Here is an 18,334-nt window from a genome sequence, read left to right on the forward strand (position 1 = left end):
AAAAATTAAACATAAAATTTCTTCAATACAATAAAATACAAACAGCGTATTAGTAGGCATTATCTTTAAATCAAATCTAAGCCAAATATTTAAACTGTTCGTATGTATTTGGTTTACTGAAAGTCTAAAATAGGCATGGTTCAATCCTTAGAATAAATTTCCACAATTTTGGAAAATTGTTAACACATAAAATTTAAATATTATTTTTAAGTAAATCGTATATACTAAATAAGTTACATTTTTGTGCATCAAGATCTCAAAAACGATTGCATCTAAATATACATAGTTTTTAGTTTAGTTTCTTTTTAGGTATAAATATGTTTTGGGCTATTTTTCGGGAATTTTTAATAAAGATATATGGTGCCAAAAACGCAACCATATATATATAAAATTACATTTCTATAGAATGCGGCTTTTAGGGTGAGACTTAAAGCGTTAACACTTTGACTATAGAAGAAAAATGTTTAAGGCTCGAACCCAAACCCGATGTCCTCATCAATTTATGTCTACACGAGTCATGCGTCAAATTTAACGTGCCTTCCAAACCCCCGGATAAAGGGATAGAACAAGGGAGGATAAATTAATCTACACCACTTTCTTTCCCCCAATAATGATAGGCTACTAAAGGCAAATTTTACTAATGATTCTAGGGGACTATATATTTATTGTCCATTGACCTATCCTCAAATTCCTGTTTTGAAAGGTGTCCATACAAATATTTTTTCTGCTGTACAAGTTAACTGAAAAACAAAATAATCTTCTCCCAAAAGATGGAATTCAGTACTTTTTTATTCAAAAATGAGTTTTTAAAAGTTACATGTTCTATCCTTTTATATACAAATTATGGTTGTTTGGTCTACAACTTAAGATTTTGATAACTACTGTACCGATTGGGTTTTTCAGTTTAGGGAAGCTTCACATAGGTCTTGGGATGGTTTTAGTGTATTTTAAAAGGATATTTATTTATTAGGATGTTTTTTCTCTCCCTCAATACCCTTATACAGAGCACCTAAATACTAAGGTCGCACGGCTGTAAGTATTCAATTTATTTAGTTGCCCCTGTTTAAGAGCAAAGGTATTCCCCCATCTCTAGTATTCCATAACATATCTCTTAAAATACGATTTTTACTAAATTATCTTATTTGTATAAACATAAGAAATATACATTAAACAAATCCTTAAAATCGTAGGACAAATAACCATAAAAATAAACCAAACTGCTAGCAGACAAACGAGGATTTTTAATCCAAAGAAAACCTTTTTTACCTTCAACCTTTCTACATTCAAAAATGAGTTATTACCCACAATGTAAAAGTCTTTAAAATGATTCAGAAAATTGAGAAAAAAAGAATGCTTTTTACAAGCAGAAAAGTTAGAGGTAAAAAGTTTTTTTAGTTGTCCTATCCCTCTGATTATAAGATCTCTGAAAATCTAATTTAATGACATAATTAATTTGTTTCTTTTTTTATTAGTGTATTATTTTCATGTTTTCTTGTTAACAATACATTAACTAAACAGGCCTGAAGTTTTAAAATTTTAATTGTTGTTTGCTAATGCTTTTATAAATATGATTATCCTTGTTATTGGGATAATGTTTAAAATCAATTTCATAAAAATTCTCCAGTAATTCGATATCGCATTGTTATATGAAGTTGATTTACATTTATAAAATTTTCTTATTTACAATCAGTAAAATATACTTGCTTTGCTTTTTTTAGTATTTGGTGAAAAATTAATTTTATTTCTAGGAATATTGTACCTTTAGAAAATGTAATTTCCTTTCAGATTATCATTATTGATACAAAATGTGTTGTATTTTTGTATCCTGAGGGATGTGACAATGAACGGCAAAAGCATCTCCCTCCCCCAAAGTTTATACTTAAAATTCTGCAGTGGTTAGCTTTGGAGGTAATGGTGAAGGAGTTTGCCTTATTTAAAACAGCATTGTCCCCTCCCTCCCTTATTTTAATCCCCTCCTCCTGGTCACTTATTCTTAAAAAGTAAAATGCTGCTTTTTGAAACTGACAAAATTGGGGGTTATATTGTATGTAGGTCAACTTGACCAACAATGATGTTAGATAAAGGCAACTTTAGAGGAGCTTTGCTAATAAAATTTGCAATGTCTTAAATCGAATCATCCTATTTTTGAAGAATTTTGATTTAGTTTTGAAAATTCCTTGCAGTTATAAAATACTCAGTTTATATGGGTAAGAAAAATATATTTTATTTTTAATAGGTAAAAAGGTAAATATAGTTTGAAATATGAAATTATATAGTGATCATAATTTTTTTATCACTCCACCAAATAGCCTAAACATTCCCATGACCATTACAAAACTTTCCTGAAAGTTGTATAGAGATTAGTCAGGCCGATTAAGCTACAGACAAAAAAACCTTACTGCTTTATATCTGTGAAATTTCCAAATTCTATGTTTCTAATGTTTCTAATGTGTTTTTGTTTCGTAAGTTTAGAAAATAATATTTTTGTCGCAAAAAAAAGATAAAAAGATTGTACAAACAAAATCTTTTCAAGTAAAAGTTCTTTTTGTGATATTGTTCTTTTAAATTATTTGCCTTTGATAAAATGAATTTTTGTTGAAGGATATAGGCCCAACCACGTCATAACTAGAGACGTTAAAATGTATATGAGGCTTTTAACAACCTATTGAGTAGAATGAATGCCTTGGCCTGCAAACATTTGCAATTCATAAATAAACAAAGGTTGGGTAATCATAATTTCAAACAAGGGTCAACTCTAGTCACACTAATATAAAATATTAAGATGGTTGCATAAAAAGGATATGGGCCGTACATTTTATTTTTATCCAACTTTTCAAGACAGAAAAATATCTCAAGAAAAAGACATAAAAAGCATGGTTTAATAGACAATTATAAGATAGAAGGACATTATGTTGGAAAAGAAAATAAATTTTACTATTTTATTTTCAATAAATGCATTTTTACGACTGGATGAAGGTCTTTTGCGTGGACAAAACCTCTACTAAAAGGATTTCAATAATATTTATAGGACAATAAAAAAAAGTATAAAACCATCGCAGAAGCTATGTAAAGTTTGTCTCAAATTGAGGACTCAATCGGTTCAGTTGTTACAGAGATCCTAACGGACATAAAATAGCCTTGCTAATTTATATAATAAGATAACTACTACATTTATTGAATTTATAATTTGATTTTAATAAATTCTTTACGTGATGATTCGCCAATGTAATTTTTGATTAATTCTGAAATTCTAAAGGTTCTCTAAAACCCTCATTTTAAGTACGTCCGTTCGTCTTTGACTGATAGCTTATACCTTAGAAGATGATTCCTGTAAAAATTAGGTAATGTAAAAGAGGTTTGAAGAAATCCGTTGTATTTTAGACAAGATATAATAATTCAAGTTATAATTAAGTTGTTATAAATATGACCAATATTATTCAATGTCAAGATAGGGACCATATTTCTAAAAAATCAATTGTTTGCTTTCAATTATGTATATACTTTTAAGTAGCAACGCTATTCTAAAACTAATGTTTAATTATACATTTGACCGAATGACCGAAATATGACGATACTTTGTTTATTGGTGTTTTTAAGTTTAAAAAATGAAATATTCTAACAATAATCCTATAATATAAAGTAGTAAATGTTTTTGTCTGTCCCGAACGATCTCGCTAACCGCTGAACCGATATTATTCTTCTTTATAGTGAAGCTTCTTATAGGTTCTTGGAAGGTTTTAAACTCTTTTGGGGAGGTTTTAAACTATTTTTTGTGGAGGGTGTCTTCACCCCCCTCCCCCTCGAAAAATTTGTTTTTCTCTTTTGAAACTCAAATTTAAAATGGGATGAGGTCAATTTTTTTCCATTCTACCTTAAGTGCCCCTAGAGGCTTCTAGGGGGCGTAGCCGCTAGTATCTATAAAAAATTCTTTACTTTTTTGGTTTGTTAAAAAATACTATTATCTATTTTGAGCTATTTAAGGTTATTTTTATTTCTCTTCTTAGTAAATTAATTCTCTGTAAGGGTGTAGGGGATAATGAACTATAAATTACGCTGGTACCCAAAGTTTTATAACAACGTTTTTAGCTCTAAAAACTTGGGGTACTTTTATTGCATTTTCTTTACCACGCAGTGTCAAACCCAAATTTTAAGTTAGAAAGGGATATTTTGTTTATCATCATTGAAGATTAAATCATTTTATTGTCCATTGTCTTAACAATTAAAAACCCTGCCAGTTCTGATCTTATAATTCACTATTTATGTCTCTGTTCCGAATTCGTCAAGTGATCTAAATTATAATTTAAGTAGAAGTTATTTACATGATGTGCCTTAAGCAACAATTATATACATTCTACAGGGATCTTAAGGGATAAGACAATTCAAGATATATAGAACCCCAAATGATAAACTAACATACCCAACGTTTTTCAGCTAACGGATAAGATACCGTGGTTATAAAAACTTTGGGCAAAAGTGTAATATAAAGTGTAATGTCCCCTCCCTCCCTGACATTCTAACATATTTATTCAAGTGTATGAACCTTTGACATTTTTATTAAGTTTACAAGTCAATTTCGATAATGCCTTCAAAAACAATGTACACCACCTTTGGATACTTTTATTGTATTTAGAATGGTTGGTTTTAAACTAGTCGAATGTCTGTCATGCTTAAAAAGACAAAAACCTTATTGTTGGAGAATTGCGATTTTCTCAACTGCTGTTTTAGATAGACATCTGAAATTTTTAATCCTGATATAATTCCTAATATTGATACGGATTGCTCTATAGATTTTTTGTTCGTCAGTCGGTCGGTCATGCTTAGAAAGACAAAAAGCATACAGTTCAAAAAGTGCTCAGTTTCCATAAAAACTATTCTTGTTTCAGTAGGTATAAAGTTCAAAAAGTGCTCAGTTTTCATAAAAACTATTCTTGTTTCAGTATAAGCACAACAAGTGCATCATACCTGGTGGCCCAGAGTGACCTTGAATCCTTCTGTCTGGATGATCTGGACCAAGAAAGTATACCTGTAGACTCGCTTGATGTTAGGTAAGGTTTTTATCTTTAGAGACTTTTTGGAGCGCTATTTCCTTTAAAATCATTTTTGTTGCTTTCCCTTAAAGTGCCTATCGGTACTGAAACACTTCCTATTCTTTAAATAGAATTAAAATACGGGGGAATGGGTTATCTTATGCTTTAACCTATCAAGGGGACCCTTACCTTGCGTGGCTACCCTATAATCGATATAACCTAAACTAATCTGACCTTAAATAATAAACAAACAAACAAGAAAAGTACCCTTCCTCCGCCCTTATTTTCAATCTTATTTGAAATTAGTACTTTACCTCTTTGAGAGAAATTGCTTAATTTTTTTTTACTTTCCATGGCTAATATTTGAGTGAGAAAATTGCGCAACAAAAGAAATTGTAGAGTAAGCAGCGCTGCCTTGATTGTCATTGAACTTGTTAGCACAGCCAATAAATTTTGAAACAATAATTTTAACGACCTACATACATAAATATTAGAGGGAGTCAATATTAAAGTTTTTTTTAACTACAGAAATCGTTTTATGGGGATTTACGCTTTTTTTTTATAAATCTATATATCAACCATAACAATTAAATTAGTAACTACTGCTGCTTAATAACGAAATATATTTCAAAGAAAAAAAATCAATCATATCTCTTAGTAAAGTGAATCAAGCAAACTTAGCATTTATTGTAAATTTTTGTTTGACTAAAAACAGTAATTCTGTGCCACTCTAATACATATGTTGACTTATTTACGATGAGAGTGGGTTAGAAATAAAATACAATACTAATGAAATACTGGTTTAATTATAATTGCTTATGTTGTGTGTAGCCCTTATTCACAAAACTACGTTAATTAAAGTTTTTCTATTCTATTTTAAAGTAGTTATTCTTATTTGTCTGGAGCTTAAGATCTCAATAACTACTAAACGAGTTGGGTAGGTTTTAGGCTACTTCCTGACTTATCCCACCCTCCCCAAGAGTTTTGGGGAGAAGCAACTAGTAAGCAAAATTTGAACTTTGTTACATAAAATGGCTAAACCTTATTTTATTGGCATATTTGATAATTCAATGTCATCTAAAAGAATTTAATGAATATGGTCTTTTTAGTTAATGATACTGAGACAAAATCTTTTTGCAAACCTATTTTAAAATGTCAAACAATAATTTGCACAACAGACAACCAACCCTTTTGCACGGCTGTATTACATTGTGTCTAATTTATTGACTATTGTCACTACCCTGACATAACAGCATAAGAAACCTTATTTAACGTGTTCTTTTATGTCTTGATTTTCTTTAAAGTTTTCAGTTTTAATGAATTTATTATAAAAAAATGCCTTTTCAATCAATTTTCAAACTTTTATATTTTTATATTTTATCCAAAATAACTGGGGTACAGGGATAGGAAAATATAAGATATTTCATTCTTGTTTCCTCTCCTATTAACTTTAAAAGCTACACAAAGAAAAGGTTGGGAGTTTACAATGCTATGTTCAACCCCTTACCCCCCTTAATCCTGATATGTACCAGATTACAATTTTAGAAGGTAGTTGAAGATTACTTTACCTTCTAGTGTTCTCTCCCTGCATCCCAAAATATCGAGGTTTAATAGACAGGACGGAGCTTCTGAAGATAACAAAGGGAGAGGTCATTTTCTAGTAAATCCCGTAAAGGTGTGTGTTATAAGGCCTAAAAATAGTAGTAGAACGATAAGGTGCTCTAGATATATGTATTCCCTATTGAATAGAACAATAGGGAAATTTTTTTTTTTTTTTTGATAACCGTACCTGGATTATCTAAAAAAAATACGAAATTTCTATCAAACGCTTTGTTTGGCTCAAACTGACAAAAATTAAAAAAAAATATAATTATAATAATAATGTTTTCTATAGGTACAAGGTAAAGGTTAAGAACAATCTATACCATTAAACAAAGGAAGAAGTCATTCTTTACAGGTTGATTTATTATAATTATATTTTTTTTTATTTGTGTCAGTTTGAGCCAAACAAAGCGTTTGATAGAAATTTCAGATATTCCAGGTACGGTTATCAAAAAAAAAAAAAAAAAATTTCTTCCCTATTGTTCTATTCAATAGGAAATACAAATATATAGAGCACCTTATCGTTCTACTACTATTTTTAGGCCTTATAACACACACCTTTACGGGATTTACTAGAAAATGACCTCTCCCTTATAACAGTAACAATATAGTCCTAAACTTTGCCATTCACAAATATTAAGACAAGATATATTGTCTTGAATGCACGATAAAAATGATTGTTAGAAAATTTTCTTTTCTTGCACTATCTCTGTTCTTTTAAGACATATGTGGAGGTGTTCAGAATTTAAGATGGTTAAAGAAGAGAGGGGGGAGTTTATGCCCCTGCGTGATACAAATAGGACCCCCGCAGTTTTATTTATACAACCTTTCCATGCGCCATTTGTTTTAAGCCACATTTTAAGGAAATCTGCCCACGAATAATAGGGATATGTAAATTAAAGAAAACTTTCAATTGGCTACGTTAATTTGGGCAGGGATAAGACAATGCACGACAAATTGAAGTTTATCCTTCATGGTGAAAAGTTTTGACAATGGTAGAACTAAAATTCATGATTAAATTAAAGTACCCAAAGTTTAATGGCAACAAATGAGGGGGCATGTTAATAAATTTTTGGGTACCTCATATTTTCACCCCTCCCTTCCTACCTGAAATTACGTCTTTTTTCTCTCATATTATTAGAGAAGTGTTATATTTGTCCCTTTTATGTAATTGGTTATCTTAAGCTTCAGACAAAATTACCTTACTACTTTATATGATAGGATTATACATTTATGCCTGAATATGCCTTATTTTAGTTCTTGCTTCCCCTCCAAAAACATTTTGTTTATCAAAGCATCTCTAAAGGTTACTTCATGTCTGTGTGTCTTTTAATGTGTAGTCATTATAATTGATTCAAGTTTCAGTTTAATACAATTTTTTATTCTTTATATTGTATTTCTTTTTATTTTAAGAGAAAACTTAATTTTGAGAAATAAAATTATTAAAACATTATAGACAAACCTTAAAAATACAGATTAAATCACTTTTAAAAAAAGTTTATCTGTATCAGATTTTTCGCAGAGTAAAAAATTATTGAAATTGAGCAATCATGTATTTTTGAATCTTATTTTTTTAATTTTCAGTTTGAACTTTTATTTGTAACAACTCAATATTCCAAGGAACAGTTTGTACTAATTAAAATTTATTTGTTACCATATATTGGTGTCTAAGTAATTGACTTGAATCCTTACTTAGTTCTTAGTTTTCTTATTCTACAGTTTGTTAAAGCACCCAATATTTTGTTTTGCTTCACTTTTTCGTGGCTAAGAAATTTCCTGTCTTTAGTGAACATGGGAAAAGTGATAGGTCATTGAAAGATAAATTGAAATGCTAGTTTTCCCCTTTCTCTATCTAGTTCACTACCTCAGAAAGGTATGGAGGGGGCTTTAAAAATATACCATCCCTAGTCTAAAAATAATCTAAAACCATTTCATGACCTATGTGAAGCTAACCATGAATTGGTCAGTGATTAGCGAGATCTTAAGGGGAAAAAAACTTAATCCTTTATATACTTAGATATACCCGTTTGTTTAAATCTATTTACTTTAAAAGTGTTTTAAATATTTGGATCTCTTGCAGTTCACGGTAAGATATTGCTGGTAACGAATATTGCCAAAAATCTATGAATTTTAATAAAGGCTGCTAGCTGCCAAACGGCTGAACGTACAGATCATGCCCGCACACTGTTTTAAGCGGCATAAGAAGGCCTACAAATAATCTTAAATAACCATAAATCAATAATGCATAATTAACTCGCAGTGCAGAGAAATGCGCGAAAAAGACCTATTTTACGCGGTTTTTCTTCAGTGAAGCTTTCCCTGTGCATCATTGGATCTTGGCTATTCCAGATTATTTGTAGGCCTTCTTATGCCGCTTAAAATGGTGTGCGGGTATGATCTGTATGTTCAGCCGTTTGGCAGCTAGCAGCCTTTAAAATTCAGATTTTTGGCAATATTCGTTACAAGCAATATTTTACCGTGAACTGCAGTAGATCCAAATGTTTATTTTGTAAGTTTTAACATTGTGTATCTTAAAATAACAAATTGATACCTCCTTTAAATATTAAAAATTGTTTTTTATTCTATTGCTATATTCCTAAAAATACACAAAACATGTCGGTCGTGTTTACACAAATACAAAACCACAAATGAGGAAAAAATGAGTTTTACTTTTTTTCGAACTAGCAGCTACGCCCCTAGCATCTATGGGTTCTGTAATTAAAGGGACAGAGAGGGGCTAGAAAAATAGCTTAAAAGCACCCCAAAACTTAAATTTGAGTTCAAAAAAGCCTAAAAACAACACAGGACCTATATAAAGCTTACCTAAAACAGATAATCCAATCGGTTTACCAGTAATTGAGATCTTAAACTTCATGCAACAAAAAAATCGTTCTACTTTAATAATAGGATTTCACGTTTTTTTAATACTGAGGCCTAATGAATTTACAATAATATTACAAGCTGATCAACTTCATAGCATTGCCCAAAATTTTACAATTTTTTATGTCTATTTCTCACAGTTTGTATGTATGTCTGTCTTTCTGTGTGTTTGTTCGTATATGTTTGTCTGTCAGTCTGGCCGAAAACTAAATAATAATATCAAGAATGTATAATCTTAATAATCATTCAAGATTAGAAGGCATTGTTCTACAGACGACGCGACGTTCATACTTTTCTACCAATAAAAACTGGTAATTTACCTACTTAAAAAATGCGAGGTTTTGCTTGTTGCATTGCTGAAGAGGCTTATCCTTCTGCTATGTCAGGAGCTTGGTGGTGACATTAGAGTAGTTGGTTGGTTCTCTGAATTGCTATATTTACATCCTACCCTTTGATTTCAAGAGTCTTTTATAGAAGTCCTTGCTGGGTATCTCTTTTTATCATGCCAAGGCATTCCCTCTTTCAGTAATTATGTTATATTTGTCACGCATCTAACTTAGTGTCTTAAAATATAACGCTTAATTTTAAATGAAAAAAATGACGGTTTATCGACAATACCTATTGTTTTGTTGTTGTCTTAGTAGTAAATTGTGGTGAAGTGTGATTATGATCAAAGGGATAGGGATGGAGTAACTGCAGAACAATTGCCTCCAAAACTGAAATTCTGTGGGCTATGGGTTCTTAAGAAAATCTATTTTGCCTTATCTTTTCCACCAACAAAAATGATTGTTTTATTTACTCTGTTTAATCAATAAGAGATCATTTGATGGAGAAAAATTAAAGGTTTAATGTTTTTTTTTTAATGTTATCATTAGGTACATAACTGTCAAAATGAAACTTTTTTTAAGTGGCAGAAATATTTAGGCAAAATAGTTTTTATTTCGGCTGCCATCTCCATGTCTTTGATTATAATCTAATATGTATTCCCTCTAGGTCAAGTAAAATGGCCATTAATAAAAGGAACTAGTCTGAAGAAAAAAACATGTGAACTTGTCCGCTAGTTGTCTGTTAGGTGTCGTATTGGATTACTTCTTTCCTAGAGAAATTTAAAAATTGCGGCTTCCTCAAAGTGCTTAGTTGATCATACAACCCTCTCCATTTAAAAATAATAAATTAAGATAAGTAAGGTAGTTTTTTCTTCCTTTATTGCTTAAGTCAGGTTAGGTTAGGTTACATAAGGTGCTGGGTAGCCATGCAGGGTGCCCCCCCCCCCCCCCAAGGATAAAGCATAGAAAAATAAATCCAATCCCACCGTACTTTTCAATTACTTTAAAAGCAGGGAGTTGAGGGTTTCATTGCTAAATGGGCACTCTGAGGGAAAGAATTAAGAAAATAAATATTACTGTTGTGTCAGGTGCATATCATCAAAGTGAATAGATATTCCCTGAAAGAACCAGACAAAGTTTCTGCAATTAAAAAGATTTATTCTTGATTATTTTTATAATCCAAAAATAATTTAAAATCAAGAAATGTATTTTTCTTCCTTAAAAATGTTCTAAAAACAGTTATTTATCTTTAAAAGGGTGTTTACTAAATATTACATAAATCTTTTGATAGCGATTGAAATCAATTCATGTTGCTGTGTATAAAGTTCTCACTTTTATGTCCTGCAATATCATTGAGGGAGAGGACAATGTAGGTTAAATTGATATAAACACTTCTTAGAAAGTTTTAAGCTACCTATAACAAAATTCAAAGCGCAAGGATTATTGGATGATTCATTGATTATAGTCCTTTAACTTAAATATCAATCCTTTTTTAGGGGAGGGGAAAAATCAAAAGATTTTGCTATTTTGTTATTTTTGAGTCTAAAAAAATAGCATTTATTTTTTGTCTCAAAAATCGAATAATAGGTTTTAAAGACAATTTATTGCAATTGAAAGACAGTACAAAAGCATGGCAGTAAAACCCTTAAATCTACTGTCATACTTTGTTTAGAAATGTACGATGGAATGATCCTATGCCCCTAAAGCCATCTATTATATTTGAATTGTCCATTACTCATAGGAAACGCCTAATTTAGGTTATATACATAGTCCACGGAGTAAAGTGATTGGTAAATGAAAGATATTTTTAATTATACTCCTATGATCCCGCATTTTAAGATAAAAAAGCCATAACAGTACTTGTAAAATCTGGGAGGATTAATTTATCATCTGTTTACATATCACTTTATTCCTGGTTGACTTTTTAAAGGCTACATTTTACATTTTGGCCATTTTATATTATTTATTGAACTTTTATAAATCCAAATACATGACTTTAAAATGATCAATAAAAATGTAAAAGAAATGAAGAAAAAAATTCTATCGGACGGTTAAATTAAATCATAGAGTAAATACTCATCGGTAAAGCGAATCTTCATAAGATATTTCAGCTGTCTATCTCATATAGAAACCAAGTAAACCGCCAAAAGAAACACCATGTCTTTCAGATATTTATCAACGATCCGACGGACAAAAAAAATTGTGAATTGCGTGCAGCTCATTAGTAAAGGAAATCCTAACAAAATATAGCTGTCTATATTCAATAACAGCTGAGTAAATTCCTTTTTCCTACAACCATTACGGACAAACTGATTAACAGACGACAGACGGACGGACAAAGTGAGATACAGAGTAGCCCCAACTGTTTGAATGAAGATTACTTCAGTTAGATTATTTTCACGTACGCCAGAGAGATAGATGATTAGAATTTTAATAAGAATATTTCAACTCAATTTTTGGAATATGTTTACTGAACATAAATTAATCCTCAATAAGCAAGGGCCATATTAGAACCCCCCCTCCCCTTCTTTCCCCAACAAAATAGCATAAAAGATGCCCAGGTCAAATAAAAAAGCAATGGTAGATATAACTACAACCCTTTCTTTTTCCAATATGTCAATACATACACAAATATACAATTTGTCGTTAATTTCAAATCCTGTTATAGTTCATAGTGGTTTCCGAGATTTTATAGGACACGCAGATATACATTTACACACCCAACTACTTATAAAGAATTTTTATCCCAATCCCAAATAATTCGTTGCTGTATATAAAGATATCTTTATTTTAACAAGGACATTAAACATTGTTTGACCATTAGTACCTAGCCAAGTACGTCCACGAAAAAAAATTTAATTTTTACACCCTGCATCTAAAATATCTGCGTTCGAAGGGAAGGGAGAAATCAGAAAATAGCCTTAAACCATTCCTTAATAAAATAGCCTAAAACTAACTTGGGAGTTATGTGAAGCTTCCCTAAAATGAAGTAGTAGTTAGCGAGATATAAACTTACAGACAATTAAACCCTTTTACTTTATACATTAGGGTTTTTTTCCTTTGCTTTACATTGTAATATTGTAATTAAGGACGTAACGACAAAGTAAAATATTAAATAGCTTCGCTGCAAGTAATGTATATACGTATACATTCAGGGATCTTAAGGGATAAGACAATTGTCGATAAATTGCTTTACATCTCCGATGATGATAAACAAATCTGTACAAATTAGAATTATTGGTGTAAAAGTTTACTCACTCTTAGTTTGGAACAACCAATCAAATTGTATACAAGTACCCAATGTTTTTTAGCAAACGAATAAGATAACGTGGCTATAAAACTTTGGGTACCAGTTAGATTTACAGTCTAATGTCTCCTCCCTCCCTGGAATACACTTTACATTGATATATCATGTTTCAAATCAATTTATACCTTATACATACTTTTCTTAATTAAATTTTTATAATATCCAAGGAGGGGGAGGTCAATTGCATTTAAAATCAATCTAAAACCCTTTACCCACTTTTAATACTTACTAGATACGAAAGAAGAATATAACTTTAGGGGGATATTAATTTATCATTGATTGTCCTATACCTGTATAAGTAAACTTCTTGTTCCTTGGTTATTGACCGTTTAAAAACTTTCAATGCTTTAAATTATTGTTTAAATCCTATCAAAACAGTCAGTATCCTGTTGACTTTTGATTATAATTTTTTTTGTCGACTATAGAGCAACAAATGGCAGCCAAAATATCAATATAATAAGTTAAAAATGTACATACAGATTTTCTGTTAAGGATTATAGAGTTGCTAGGTACGCATTCTAAAACGTACTTTGATGTCATTAGAACCTTCATGTCAAATTTGATGACAATATGAATGTTCTAACATGCCCAAATTCACAATATTACGGACGGACAGGCAGAAATACCATAAATTTAGAAAAAGCTTCGTTTTTTAAATAAAATGAACGGACGGACAATTACATAATGGCAACACTCAAACCCTATTCATGTCTGACACTCAGTGCTTAAAAACCAATTTATTATGGAATCAGGGAAGGTATAGGGCAATGGCTGTTTATTTAATGTATACCCCCTTTATTCCCCCAATAATAATGCAGATGCTTACACCCAACTGGATGTAAGATAATATTATTGTCCATTGTTCTATCCCTGTATCCCTGCATTATTAGAATAGCTATCCGTCCAGAATGACATTAGGAAAAAAGCATTTCATTATCAACCTTCTTTTTAGTTTGGAAAATAAATTGGGGTGCTCAAAATGTAAAAAAAAGCGTAGCTACTCTATAACTAATGTGTGTCTGTTTGTTTTCTTACTTAAGTCTTCGTTACTTAGATAAAACATGATGGATATAATGATAAGTATCAATCAAATTATTAACAATTCCTTGATTTTACTATATATTGTATTAGCTTGTTATGGACATTATTATCTATCCTATGCACTAAAGTAACATAAAATCTGTCTACATGTCGTGGATTGACTATTCGTTCCATAAGGTTGTCGGTGTAGTTTATTATTAGTCCAGGGAAAGTTTTAGGCTAATTGGTGAGAGGATTCAACCCTTCCCTTAGGAGATACATATGTCCATTAGAAAAAAAGCCTTCCCCCTCTAACAAAAATCTAAATATTTTGTAAATTAGTATCACCCCCCACCAATAAATGTGTTACTGCCCTATTAGGTATATTCTACAACAAAAACTTTAATTTCAAGCCTTAACATACCAACATTTTAAACCATGCCTTTTCAAGTTATTACAAAATAGAACTTTTTAGACGTTAAAAGCATTTCTACATTTTAGCGTCCGTCGCGTCAATATCGTCCTATCGATTTTAAACCTTTTTAGGGATTTCTTAACAATTCGGAATAGTATAGCTGCCTTTGGACCCCATAGATTTATCATTAGAGGTGGGGGGCTTTTGGGGAGTAAGCACCCCTCTCCTCCCCCCCTATACATTTTTAAAAGCAAAGCTTTTCTATAATTAGGGTCGGTCCGTCCATAACGGATAGCTTTTTCGTTAATTTAGGCATGTTAGAATTGTCCTATCGATTTCAAACTTTGCATGGTGATTCCTGTAGTAGTTAGGTACGATTTAGAAAGCGTAGCAACTCTATAACCATTACCAGAATGTCCGTACGTCTATTTTAAACATGTTGATTTTTTTACTTTTTTAACAACAACTTTTTATGTGATCTAATTATCCAATTGATCTGATTTTTGGTATACTGATTCCTGGGATTACAAAGTACAATATTATAAGCGAAACAACTCTATAATCAAGTCCTAAAAATGTAAGTATGTCCATTATTCTGTATCAAGCAGTTTTTCAACAAATTTACTTACAATTTTGCTTCGACTCTTATACATTTATATTCTGATTATTCAGTTCTGACACTATACAAGTGTTAATGTCCGTTTGTCCTACCGTTTCAGTGCTTCGCTTTTATGGATGTTGTCATCTTTGTTGAATATAATATTATATTGGAGTGAATAACAAAATTTTCTCATGTTATGACGATATTATAGTTTTGAGCCCCCTGTCGATTTGTTAATAGTGGTTATTCCCTCCCTAATTATGACATAATTGCACCAGGGAGGGAGGGAGGGGACATTGGGTTGTTAATTATACTGGTACCCAAAGTTATCTTATTAGTTGGTTCTAAAAGTTTGGGAACTTTAATTGCATCTAAATTAGTGGGTTCCAAACTAGTATTATCCAAACATTTCGACCAATATTCTTCCTCTACAGAAGGGATAATTTTGTTTGTCACCATTGGGTATTTTTAAAATTATCATCCATTGTCTTATCCCTTAGATCCCTGCATAATTACCCGTACTTATCATGGTTTTACCCCTAGTAATGATCTTTATTACTTACCCTTATCTTTACTATATCTATCTATCTGTCCTTTGGTCGATAAAATAAATAAATTTTCACATGTCTTATATACATGCTAGTTGCTGCGCCTCTAGCATCAAGTGGCTCTGAATGTGGCTGCGCCCCTAGCATCAAGGGGCTCTGTATTCGAAGATTGAAAAATAGCATAATAATATCTAGGAACAAATGTAAGGCTTATCTTAAAAGGAGAAATTAATAGGTTCAGAATTTATTGAAATTTTATGGTTCAGGCAAACTTACTACTGACTCTCTTTTTTATTACTGGTGAACAGAAAAATAGCTTAAATCCAGATACTAAGACTTACATTAAAAAAATAAATGAGAATTTTTATATGTGAAGCGCCCCCTAACTTGTAGAAATTGATTGGTTCTGTGTTTAGCGAGATCTTAAAGGACAAACAAAACAAAAATCTTATAACATCAATACTTTAATAAATAATAATTGGAAAATATATTTATATTCTAATGATTTTCCCGTTTTAAAAAAAGATCAAATAATTTTTTTGAGTCATCATTTAATGTATTTTTTTCTACTTTCAGGACTATGTTAAGCTCCGGAGAAGGCGGGGTAGTCAAAGAATCAATCAAAAAAACTGATGAGGGGGGCACAGGTGCCCCCACCCCTGCCCACAACCACCCAAACAGGCAACAGCAACACCCCAAAACGTCTGCTGACCAAAGTGTTGTTGTTTCTTCGTTCCAACAACAACAGAAGAGGGGGGCGGTGGGTAACAACAACAGAAATGGGGATGGAGCGTTTGAAGGTCAAGACAATTTAACTACTTTAGTTCCTCAAAGTCGCGTCGGGACCGGGGGGATGGGTGGTGAGGAGGGTGGTGGTGGCAGGGGGGTTGGTTTTGCATCTACAACAACAACCACATCAAAGTTGCATACGACGGACGCCGTACGTTCGTCGTTAGCGCGCCGTGCCGAAGATTTACGCAATCACCCCGTCGTCGTTCCCCCTACTTCAGTTTCAAAGAATCAGAGCGACGGTGGGAACAAGAGTATTACTACTAGTTATTCCAATGATATTAGAAATAATGATAACAATGATAATTCTCCCAGAGTGAAAGCCGCTAGTGAGGCTGCTGGCAATAATGTGATCCATAATAATAATAATAAGAGTGATCTACCACTAGTGAATAATGAAAATGATAAGAAGGCTAGAAAATCCTCAGTTTCTGCTCTCATAGCTAGGCAAGCTTTAGTTATTTATGTGTTTTTTAAACAAAAAAAAGGGGTTTTATTTGCTTCTTAGTAAGGGAAGCTATTTTAATAATGTAAAACAAGGACAATTATGTCCATAATAAGCACAGCTTTCTATATCTGACATTAGGATGTTTTGTACAGTAAAAACCAAAAAGTGAAAATTAAACATTTCACCTAAATCATATATTTATTAGCAACTTAAAAACTTTTAAGGAATAATTTTATTGGAACTCTTAAGATCCTTTATTATACAAAGGATAAACTAGCTGATGCGCCTCTAGAAGCCTCTTATGACATTTACATGAGGAGAGATTGACTCCTACCTTAAAATTGATAGGGGGGTTTGGAGGTATTTTTTCTATAGACGATTTTTGTTGGGAAGATGTACACACCTTCTAGTAAAATAGTTAAAAAAAGATTGTGATGGACAGACAGACGTTTATGCCCCAATTATATTGTAGCTTCGCTACTAAAAATAGACCAAAAAGAATGTATCTATTCATGACTAACATACTTAAAATAATCTTTATTGATTTTTTTGTTCTACCTCAACTAAAGTTAGGATATAAGGCATAGGTAAAAAAGCTTAAAATCTGACCCCATTAGTTTATATGAAAACCTTTAGAATAATGTTCAGCTATCAAAGACCAAATTTTACTATATTAAGAGGAAGAAAATATCAATTTTGTCCAAAAAATCATCCTTTTCCCTAATTAAATTATGTCTTTTGTAGATAATAATGTTAGAAAAAGGTTTGTAGATTTTAAACGTTACTGCCTTCGAATTTTTTATTAGGGGAAGAATTATTTATTTTACATTTAACTATCCCTTCATTAATAACCTTATTCATAATGACTCATAGATAAGTACGTAGGTACTTAATTTTAACACATTTTTGTCTAAAAATAAAAAAATCTACGACTACTTTTTCCCCTTAACAACCACAAGCTATCATAGGTCATGTAACTTTGGGGGAAGTTTTTAATATTTATCGTCTATTGTCATATCCCTTTACCCCCTGATTAATCATACATACATACAAAGAAATTTTCGTATTTAGTAAACGTATTACTTAGTTATAGATAACAGTATTTGTTTTAGATACTTACGTTATTTTCTGTTTTCTATTTCACAATTTAATACAAATAAAGGTGATTTTTCATTATATTAAGGACAAATTAGGCCCATAAATATCGCAGCAATGATTTTTTTTATTTTTAGAGAAAAAATTTAAACTCATATTGGAAAAATACTCCCACCAATAGTATATATTAACAGCTGATTATAGTAATATAAAGCTGTTTAATAATTTGACCTAAAAACTATTTTTTTTGAATTTTTCGGTCGTTGGTTAGGTATA

The 18,334-nt window shown here is 31.3% G+C and overlaps 1 protein-coding gene across 3 annotated transcripts in view; it reads left to right on the forward strand.

Moving 5' to 3' along the window:
- Positions 1-18,334, forward strand: part of LOC145304022 (uncharacterized) — a 528,912-nt gene that overhangs the window by 354,013 nt on the left and 156,565 nt on the right. For all 3 annotated transcript variants that reach the window (XM_080145773.1, XM_080145774.1, XM_080145775.1), the window contains 2 exons: positions 4,938-5,045; positions 16,303-16,962. In XM_080145773.1, the coding sequence (XP_080001899.1) occupies positions 4,938-5,045; positions 16,303-16,962 (768 nt within the window). The remainder of the gene's footprint in view (positions 1-4,937; positions 5,046-16,302; positions 16,963-18,334) is intronic.

This window comes from Acartia tonsa, chromosome 13 (genome assembly GCF_053477335.1).
Source record: "Acartia tonsa isolate MP-2025a chromosome 13, ASM5347733v1, whole genome shotgun sequence".
Lineage (NCBI taxonomy): Eukaryota > Metazoa > Arthropoda > Copepoda > Calanoida > Acartiidae > Acartia > Acartia tonsa.